The sequence below is a fragment of the Corapipo altera genome, unplaced genomic scaffold (assembly GCF_003945725.1).
Source record: "Corapipo altera isolate COAL_440 unplaced genomic scaffold, ASM394572v1 2, whole genome shotgun sequence".
Lineage (NCBI taxonomy): Eukaryota > Metazoa > Chordata > Aves > Passeriformes > Pipridae > Corapipo > Corapipo altera.
In genome coordinates this window covers 3,161,467-3,172,679 of record NW_020884890.1, presented here as the reverse complement: position 1 = coordinate 3,172,679, position 11,213 = coordinate 3,161,467, and the positions used below count along the sequence as shown (strand labels likewise).

Sequence of the window (11,213 nt, the reverse complement as noted above, 5' to 3'; positions counted from 1 at the left end):
TAAACATCCACTGGTCAGATTATGTGACCAATACATCTGTTCTTGAGCAAGCAGCAGTCACAAGTATTGAGGCCATGTTGCTGAGAACACAGCTGCGATGGGCAGGGCATGTCTCAAGGATGAAGGACCACCACCTCCCTAAGATCCTGCTCTATGGTGAACTTGCCACTGGCTGCCGCATGAGAGGAGCCCCGAAGAAAAGATACAAGGACTTCCTGAAACAACATCTCAGCCTTGTCCATATTGATCACCATAACTGGTCTACTCCGGCCTCAAATCAGGAGGCCTGGAGACACACCATCTGTAACGCTGCGGATGCCTTTGAGAACACACACAGGATCACACTCGAGGAGAAAAGGCAACGCAGAAAGAACCGTGTCTTGCGGAATACACCATCTAAGGAGTCTTTCTGTTGTGCCTTCTGCAATCAGATATGTCTGTCACGTATTGGCCTCATAAGTCACCAACGTACCTGTAACAAATGTGGATAAAGCCTTCCCAAATCTTCGTTCGCGAAGCCCAGCCATGATGATGATGCCATGGAAAGGGACCTTGGGGTCCTGATCAATGGCAAGTTGAATATGAGTCAGCAGTGCCCTGGCAGCCAGGGGGGCCAACCACGTCCTTGGGGGGCATCAGGCAAAGCATCGCCAGCCAGTCGAGGGAGGGGATTGTCCTGCTCTGCTCTGCACTAGTGCGGCCTCACCTTGAATACTGTGTGCAGTTTTGGGTGCTGCAATATAAGAAAGATATTAAGCTATTAGAGAGGGTCCAAAACATGGCAACGAAGATGGTGAAGGGCCTTGAGGGGAAGCCGTATGAGAAGCGGCTGAGATCACTTGGTCTGTTCAACCCGGAGAAGAGGAGACTCAGGGGAAATCTCCTTGCAGTCTACAACTTCCTTGTGAGGGGAAGAGGAAGGGCAGGGACTGATCTCTTCTCAGAGGTGATCAGTGACAGGACCCAAGGGAATGGCATAAATTTGTGTCAGGGGAGGTTTAAGTTGTATATTAGAAGGTTCTTCATCCAAAGGGTGGTTGGGCACTGGAACGGGCTCCCCAGGAAAGTGGTCACAGCATCAAGCCTGACAGAGTTCAAGAGGCGTTCGAATTATACTCTCAGGCATTTGGTGGGACTCTTGGGGATGGTCCTATGCAGGGCCAGGATTTGGACTTGATGATTCTTGTGGGTCCCTTCCAGCTCAGCATATTCTTTTATTCTGTAGTTGCTACTGTGAAGAAAATTAATTCTACCCCAGTCAAAAGCACCAATGTACGCCTCCCCTACTTCAATTAAGTAGGCAAGAACTATTTTCAACACATGTGAAACTAATGCTAAAAGAAATAAGGCAATCTATCTGTAAAACTATTTAAGTGTCTAAACTGTTCTTATGTGAGACATCTAAAAGCAAAGTATATACTCTCAAAACTGTATTTTATCTGTAATGTAATCAAGGTGCATTGAAATTCCAGCCTTACACACCTTGATTTCTTGAGAGTTCCCCTTGCTCTTGTTATGGTCTAAGAATGCCTCTGTTTCATAAGTGTATCTCCCAGAGGGCAGTATTTCCTAAATATTACCAGAAGAAATTGAGATGAGACTGTGGAAGACATGTCTACTGGTGGTACATACTTTCTTTCTGTTTTTATTCTTCAGATCAGTAAGAGTACTTTTTTAGTTTATCAGATTCTTTACTTCAGTTCTGTCTTCAGCTCGATGGAATGATAAACATACCAGTCTGCCTCCAGAACTGCTGTAAGAACTCCCCAAACCAGTCCCAAACTGTTCTGTCTTACATGGAATAAGCATTTGTTGGATAGAATGGAGAAATGAAAAGTGTTCACATATGGTTCCCCATTCCTTAGGTTAGAATATTTACCTGACTACAGACTTGTACTTTTCCAAAAACCATTTCAGGGGTTTTTTTCTTGTCAAAGCAGAGCACTAGCCATCTGGAGAATCTTCACTGTGGGCAAAGACCAAAGGTTTGGTTACTACAGTCCCAAAAACTACAATGCAGATGTCTTGCCTGAATGAATTATTGCTTAGGAAATCAATTGCATATTCAGGATTAGTAGTAATTCTAATTACTAGAGGTAATTCTCCTTTATCTGTCATGGAAATGTTGCACAATAATATTGCATAAGTAGACCGTGCATTTTGAAGTCAAAATTATGGTTGGCATCAGTGAGGTGGAAGAATCTCTTTACTTGTTAAAGCTAGATAGAATCTTTCATAAACAGTAGTGACTCCATTCTGGAATTGTGATTTTTAAGACAACCATCATAGCATCTCTGTTACAGAAACTCAATTTACTCAGCCATTTAGAACTGGGACAGAATGGTTATATACTAATCTTTTCATAAGGACAAGTACAGTGCCATGTAGAAAAAAAAATTTTTTAAAAAAAGTCCATTTTTCATCTGCTGAAAGAATCTTCAAGGAGGGAATGCAAGTATTTTTCCCTTTCAAAACCACTAGTTTCAAGAAACAAAAGTAGTTTCATAAATCAACAAAAACATGCAGTACTCAGGCCTTTCAAGTGATCTTTTTCTAAACAGTGGCTAAGATGAAACTGGGAAGAGGTTTTCTAACTGTGATTATTGACTAAACGTAAAAGAGAAAACTGAAATTCAGACAGATTTGAGATTTGTTTAAATTTCAAAAATTGTAAGATTTGCACATTAGTCCATTCAGTAGTAGTTTAACTGCTTTTTTTTTTTTTTTGAGTTTAATGTTTGGATGACAGAAGGTCAAGGTGGACTTAAAAAGGAGGATGGGAAAGGCTAGGAAACAGCAAAACCATGCCTAAGTAAAGATCAGTGTGAAGAACTGAAAGATTCAATGTTTAGTTATTTCTCCAAGCAAACCAAGTAAAAAGATGATGGAATTTGTTACAGAAATTCAGATGTTTGGTTTTAGCAAAACTGTTGTTAGTCGCGTCCTAAACTTAGGGACTAAGGATGTTTTGTCTAAGGAACATTCACTTTATTGTCTTGTTTAGAAAGGTTTTTGCTATTAAACTTTCAATATAAATTATTGTTGCTGCAAATTCTGTGTCATATTAATTTATTTATCCATTGCAAAGTTTGTGGAATCTGTGTACTTTAAAGCAAACAGAACAAAAATATGTCTCTTAGTACAAGTATTTCCTTTTCATCTTTCCCCTTTCACCTGTCTTTCCATAACTGACATTTCTCCCTACTGCTATACATCCTGGAATTTATAATTTTTTCTTTGTATTTGTAAACAGAGATTTCATAAACTTCATTATATCTGTTAATTGCATTCTCACATCCTCAGTTGCATTGTAGATCCCATACATTATTTGCACTGCTAAGAGTTTGCACCATTAAGTGAGATATTGTGTGTGCAAAAGCAGTTGCAAATGATAATGCTATACCAATCATGAATTTTTAAATGAAAAGCTGCAACTACAGTATCACAGAGTTCTGCTACCAAATGTTGTGTCTAGTAGGAGGGAGAAGATGGACTCATGGTCTGGAACACACATTGAGAGCTAAATTTTTTAAGAGGTATGCCTGAACATACATCATCTCTATTAGGAAAACAGAATCCTGGTTCTTCCAAATCAAGCAAAAACTGTGACTAGTGAGTAAATCAGATTCACATATAAACTGCTGAATATGATTAATCCATATGTGGTAATCTCTTATATTGTTTTCACAGTTACTATGTCAAATGATGTAAATGGTTTCTCCAGGAGGATAAATGCACAGATATACTGCTCTGTGCATTCATTGAAATCAGAGAGATGCTATTTAAAGTACTCTGCTTGACATGTTTGTGAACAGTGAAATAAACAGCCTGTAAAAGGCTTTATTTATTCTTGCCAAATTACGTACAAGGTACTAGGTTTTTATTCCTGTTTAAACCAACATTTCCATGAAGTGCAGTTGTTTTTAGATTCATAAGTTTTGAAATTATATTCTGCCACTCATTCTAATGCTTTTGAAAAATCTTTCCTTAGGCTCCAAATTCTAAAACATTTGCTTAAAATAATATTCTGTCACAACCTAAGAAAAATGGCATATGCACACTTTTCCACCGAAGAAAATTGCAAATAAAAGCAGTTGATTTCCAGCACCAACTACTTTATTGACAAGCTAAAAGTACAAACTTCCTTGTTGCACTCATATCAGATAAGGCTAAATCCATTACTCCAGTAATAAAATGTTAAGTACGTAAGTACCAGAAGATATAGGCAGTGGAGATGTTATCACATCATTGGGACTCCCATGCCATTGCATGTCTCAGCAGCCTGCTTCCTGGGAAATGTCAGAGTGCTTCTGTAGACACAGGTGCCATCAGCCTGATAATGAATTACTTGGGGGACAAGTCTTCTCTCTTTGTAGGTCTCAGTTTGAAGTCCATTATACAGATAGGTCCCTCTGGGGGGAAAAAAAATGTTTTCTTATGTTTAGGTGGAATTTCTTGCATTTTAGTTTGTGTTCATTGCCACGTCCTCATTGCTGTACATCCTTTCACTGGCCACCAGCGAGAAGAGTCTGGTTCCATCTTTTCCACTTCCCTCCCCACTCAAGTATTTATACAAATTGACAAGATTCCCTAGAGCCTTCCCTTCTTCAGGCTGAACAGCTGTCTTGACCCTGGTGACTAGTACCACTGCAGGGGTTAAACCAGCAACACCCAGCTGAGTCCTCATCAAGACTGAGTCCCTCACTGCCAGGCCAGTGCACAGCTGGGGCATCCAAGATGGTTTGTTAACTTTTTAAGCTGCAGTGCCTCTAACTCCACACATTAACAGTTTCAGGCTCTTATTGAATAGATGAGAGTGTAGGGCAGAGAGAAGCACAGTTGTTTTGAGTATGTGTGCTTTAGGTTTACAACATAGAGCATGATCTCTAAGTGATGATTCCTGCCATTCAGTTCATCATGCATCTCCTTGAGCATCAAACAATATAATATAAAATAAACAAGACTTCAAATTGCACTAAGGTCTATGTTTAGACAAGCATTTCAAGCTTACATGCACTTAGCTATGAAACACAAGTTTGCAGGCCTTTAAAACTAAATTTTCGAGTTCATTTTAACATTAAAAACAATGTGTTGTTGCTTGGAGCAAGTTAGAATATATTTGTGTGCATTATTGACCTGAGAGACAGTGACAGGCTAGGAAATTGAAAAGAAAAAAAAAACACAATCATAAAATTGTGTCTTGTTGTGTAGTAACAGTGAATCAAGTTTTGCTTGATATATTTTTGTTACACCTTGTCAAAACTATTAACACCTCAATTGCTATTTTACTTTAAACACTTCCCAGCTTTTTATTCAAATAATGTTTTAGTTAAAATTCATTGAGCTGAGGTCATTGCTTATTCACAGCAGCAGCTTGAATGGCTTGAGAGTGCAGCTGCAGATGTTTGCCCCACTAACCAGCCCCAGCAAACTCGTCTCGCTTTTGTGGTAAGGCAGCAAGCTGCAGGGTGCCTGGAAGCAGTACTGGCACGAACACAGTCAGACACCATCTAGAAGCAAAACATCCAGAACAGTACTGCAAAGGCTGACATCCTGTGAAAAATTAACGAATGAACCAGGGAGAAATCAGCCTACAAAGGAGCTTTCCTTTCTTTCTTTTCTGTGGATTAGGATATGAACCAAAAAATGAAGAAAGGCTGTATTACTTACCCTCACAAAATTTCATTTAAAGCACACTGCTGTGATTCTACTTTAGAGATAAACAGTAGTTTCCCATCAGAAAGGGGATGTGAAACTTCCACAGCTGGAAATCAGTGCTTCCAGTGGACACGAGAATGCATGACCTGCCAGTCAGAGAGCTCTACCTCTTGTTCAGCTTTTTAGTCCTGACAGTAGATGTGACCAGGTTCAGAGGAGTAAGTTTTGCATTGGTCGTGTATAGGATTATCTGTCATTAGAAAAATGGTCTCTCTGATAGCTAGTAGTGAAAGCTTAGTTTATACCCTCTTTATTCCCCAACTTTCATGTAGTTTTTGTTGATTTTTTTTTTTCAGGAGTAACAGAAAAATCAACCCCAAATACCACTAATTGATCCCAATAAATTTCTCCTTTAAATGGCTTAATCTTTATGTAAACCTACTATTAATTCAGATTTTATACAACATTTAGGTTATGCTTGGGGAGAAAATGAATATTTTTGTTTAATTATTTTTAATCAATGGTTCTAATAGAGGCAGGTGACTAAACATTTTTGATTTGCTGTGCTAGCCTGGTAGAATATAACACACACTTTAGTACACTCTTAATGCTGCTCTAAATGGAATAGCCTGCATGAAGATCATGTTAGTTATTTCCCCCAGGAGAAAAATATTGCTGTAAAACCAGCAATCTCTTTGTTTTAATTGTATTTATATAAATGGAAACATTCTTATTCTATTCATGTAAATGGGAAAAAAAAGGAAGTCACTTATTTTCCTATGTTTCAAGCTTTTTACCTGCAAGTCCTTAGCCTTAAAAATATTTTAGGGATTTATTTTCATCCTTCTTGTTGACTGCCATCTTTTTTGGATGCTCTTCTCTCATATGAAGTAGATGACTTTTAATTACCTTGAAATCCTCATTGTTAAGCACCACAGTGTGTGTGTTTTGGCTATCTTATGTTTTGGATGCAATCTGGGTACCTTTTTCACTATCCCATTCTAGTGTTTTCCTTACCATTATGGCTCTGCATGTCTTCTCTTTACTGTCACATAAACCCTGTGTCCCTTTCACTGTTTCCCAACATCCACTCCTTTTTCAGTTACTGTGCCTTTCTCTAGGTCTCCTTAGATATTTACTTTGCTCTGAATTATTTCTCTCATTCCTCTGCCCAGCTTCTTTTCCTTTCTACTTGCCTCTTGGCATATATCCTTTTTTGCTATATTAAAAAATCAGAGAAGTGAGTTTTTAATAGTGACAGAGAAAACATACTTATCTAGGACATGTTATGGTGGGTGTTTGGTTTTTTTTTTCAGAATCTTATTAAATTTGTTAGTACTTTCTAAAATTTGGCTTTCAAAAGAGTAAATTATTAAAATTGTTTTTCATGTTGTCATGAATAAATGAAGTATGTAAAAAAGTTGGAAGCTACACTTAATAAGACAGATGCCTGATGTGGTGAATACAGTGTCCCAGTGAAGGTGTCCCATCACAGTGCTGTGTCCCCATCCACCTTGCTTCTGCAGTTGCATTCCATTGGTACCTCATCACTTTCAAATGCTTCTTTTTAAGACATACTACAAACTCAAAAATATGGTGAAGCAGAATTTTTAGCAGATACAAGAGTAGGTGACAAGTAGAAAGGGTAGGGCACAGCAGGTGCCAGTATATGATTTATTTTTTAATTTTTATTTTTGTAAAGCAGATTTATGACATCATTTTCACCAAAATATGTAAGAATTTGACTGCTGATGTTTAACACTTTGCCAAAAGTCCTGTCTTTCACTAGCTGTGATGCCTATAAACCATTGCACTTAATTTCTGTACTCTGTTTTGCCCAGAATATTAGTGACATTTCAGTTCAGCCTCATCTCCCTTTTATAGAATCATACGTTTGGGTTGGAAGGGATTTTAAAGATTTAGTTCCAACCCTACTGCCATGGACAGGGACACCAGAGCCTTCTCTTCTCCAGACTGAACAACCCTAACTCTCTCAACCTGTCTTCACAGGAGAGATGCTCCAGCCCTCTGATCATTGGGTTTTTTTGGCACAGCATTGAGACATAAGAGAAATATTAACACAGTTTTAAGTTATGAAGGAGGTATAAATAGTAAGATATTTTACTAGATTACTGTTGTCAAATTAGAATTCAGAATTAGAAGTTGCTTTCTGGAAAAAAATATGAACCTCTTGAACTTCAGAAAATCAAAGAAAAACACCTATCTCTTAGATAAAATGCAGTGAGAATATTTTCTAAACTGAAAACCCTTACTAAGTAGTCATGAATCTTCTTGCTACTTTTGATTACTTTTGCTTTGCCCTCATCATAGTAATTTGTGTGATGCACAATAAGTTGTTCTGCTTGGTAAATTCGTAGCCTTACATTTGTTTGGTTCTAGTGAGTCACAAGTTTGGCTCTCTGGAAGAGATAAAAAGCAGTAATAAACAGAGTTGAAAAACAGGTGAAGGCTGTATTTATTTATCAATCCACTGTTGATATGCACCAAAAATGAATTATGAGAGCATGTACAAGCAGTGCCATATGCATGGAGGTTATTTCTTGCTCCCTCACAGGAAAAAATATCTTCACTGTGGTTTTGCTAGATTTCAGGATGGGAACTTAATTTGGGAGTTCCTCATGTACTCATATTTTCTTGACTATAGTCTGAAATTCTAAAAAAACTCTAGTAGAGTTATTGGTTGTAGCTTAAGTGTAGTAGCAAAATTAGATCTCATGATTTGCTTTGTTTTGATACATTGTCTCTTCTTTCAGAATTCCTGTGCCCACACATCTCTCAACAGCATTCCCTGTGGTTTCTTCTGATGTGCCTCAGTTGCCTGAAACTGTTGTGCCCTCTCAGATTTCCTCTGAATTGCCATCTGTATGCCAGGAAGGACTGTGCCGTAATGGAGGGACTTGTCATCCTCTCTCTCTGCCCACTGGGGCCACCTCATTTCAGTGTGACTGCCCACTACACTTCACTGGTCGATTTTGTGAAAAAGGTAGTTGTGATTAATTTTTTCTCAATTAGTTGTGAAATGCAAGTTGTATGGTTCTTTGGAGGTGGAAAAGGGGAAGAGGTAATGATAATCAGGTTTCTCTGCTTTTCATCCCGGTAACTGTTGGTAACTGAGGAGAAGATTCATTGAGGTAATTCTAATAGTACTTATTTACAATGTAAGATATGTCAGGTACACTTCTAAGAGTTGCAGACTTAAGGAAGAAGATAATGTATTATTGGTGCAAATTGTTGTGCACAGTTTTAATGTAAGTTTTTCAATGTAGTATTTCTGGAACAGAAGAAAGTTAACTTATAAAAACAAGGAGAAGATTTCCTCAAAAGGTTATATGTTTTCCATTTCTATGGCTTGAGTTTTATTCATCACTGTGCTTGGTCCTTCATTGAAAAAGACTTTTTTTATTCTGTAGCTCATTTATGCTTCTATTCTACTACTGCTGCTCATAAAGCACAGAGCAGTCAAATGAACATATTTTAATTATAATTTGAATAAAAAGTAATTCTTTAAACAATTTTGGTTTCTTTGTAAAAAGAGTCAAGACTATAAGGCAAACTGATCAATATTTCTGTTTTGTAATTGTAGTTGCTTTGCATTACTGCTTCTCAGAATGTTCTTTTTAGAACAAATTCTATAGCTGGCTTCAAAACCTGCTTTAGCTTTTACGGTACCATGTGTTATAAATTGCAGTAGATAATTCTCATAGAATTAAATTCCTAGTGTCCAGGAATTTAACAAAAAAATTGTCTACATTATGATTATATAACTGCATCATCCTCCTAATGAACTTCCCATGGTATGAAGTAAAAGCAACTAGAGTTAAAAATGCCCTTGCCAGACTGCCAGTATATCTGAGCTAACATCACCTTGTATTACTGTCTAAAAGTAGGTCATTGCACTCACTATATGTGAAAGCAAACACTGACTGTCAGCTCTAAAAAAAATTTGTCATGTGTTGCTTATATATCAGAGAATATTTTACCATTCAGCCTTTCCCAAGTTTAAAATAAATTTAATCATATATTTTTAATTGTCAGTGTTAGATTGAATTCTGTGAGTATCTTCTACATGTTTGGTCTCTGGGAATACTCTTTACACTTGCTTTCAATACACTGCAGCTGTGGAAACTGCAACATAAAATAATGGAACCAAAAAGAGTGTGTTTCCATCAAACATAACAGATTTAGTTACCATTCAGTGTGTGATTCGATGAAGTATTTTCAAAATTTCAATAAAGTGTTCTATTTATTTACATACATTTTATGTGCCAGAATTCTCTTCTGTGTTCCAAAGAATGCACTTGGCACCCTTTGTATCAGCATCCTCTGTGGTATTTTGGATGTGAGCAGGTTTTTGTTTTTTCCAAGGGTTATACCAGAAGTAAGCAATATTAAATTTAAACAGGAGTTTGATAGACATCCTGTGGTAATAGGCCATATCAATGTGTGCACAACCATTCTGTCGAGTGATACTTTGTCCGGACTCCACTGGTTCCTTCCACTAGTGTCTGATTGCTACTTTCTTCTGACCTTCTAGTTGATCCATCAATCTCCAGGAGTCTTCTATAGTTTGATGTTTTTAATGAAAATTTACATAACCTGTGTTTGAATCATTGTCTGGACTGAGTACTTACTCCCATGTGCCACAGACTTTGGAGGAAGTAACTCCTCGTTCATTGACTGAAATAGCTACTTTTGAGTTGTTTATTCAAAAATAGGATTTTAAGCCGTTTTCTCTTTTGAAGACTAACCAGTGCAGGCCTGCTGAGTTCATACAATGGGATGAGTTGACTTCCAACTACATTTCCAAGTAACTTTTTCAACAAATTTATCTTACCTCTGTAAATGAAGGGGTCTCTTCTCTTTCTTTCTGTGATCTTGTTTCAAAAATCATATGTGAAAATATGATAGAATTACGAGTACCTGAAGAGCAAATTAAAAGCATGGATCTATTACACTAAGCCGCAGTTGTAACCAAATCTCTGATGTTTAGGACTTGAGCACCTTACATTAGATACATCTATAACCATTCCATTCAATAAAATCAGAACACAAGCTTTAAAGAAACCCTGAAACAAGTAGCTCCTGTGGAGAATATAACCTCATCTGTATAATTATATCATCCTTTTAATAGTTGAATGTCCAGTTTTCATGCGATACCTATTCTTTTTTTCCTAAAAGTGGAAGAGGTGTCATTTGCTTTCCAGAAGCTTTTAGCCATGCCCGATGTTGAGATTTTAGCAACAACTAATATTTCTGTATAGGATGTCATGTAATAGTTCTAGCACTGGAAGAATAACATTTCATTTTGTGTGGAGAAGACAAGGAGTTCCTCTTTTCACAAAGCTCTGCTTTTACCCTCTATATTCCTTCAACACAAGGAACAGCCTCATCCTTTTTGATAATGCTATTGTGACATGCTCATTGGCAGCTCACTGGGACAGTTACATCCCAGAGTGTGCACTGTCACATCACATGTTTATGTAGATCAGGATACGACTTAATGTATCCTGTAGTTAGTAGTTGAAAAGTAACTG

General features: G+C 37.4%; 1 protein-coding gene across 1 annotated transcript in view; it reads left to right on the top strand.

Annotated features, from left to right (window-relative positions):
* The window catches only part of EYS (eyes shut homolog), an 853,574-nt gene that overhangs the window by 635,357 nt on the left and 207,004 nt on the right, over nt 1–11,213 (top strand). The window contains exon 38 of the mRNA XM_027644956.1: nt 8,433–8,662. Coding sequence (XP_027500757.1) covers nt 8,433–8,662 — 230 coding nt within the window. The remainder of the gene's footprint in view (nt 1–8,432; nt 8,663–11,213) is intronic.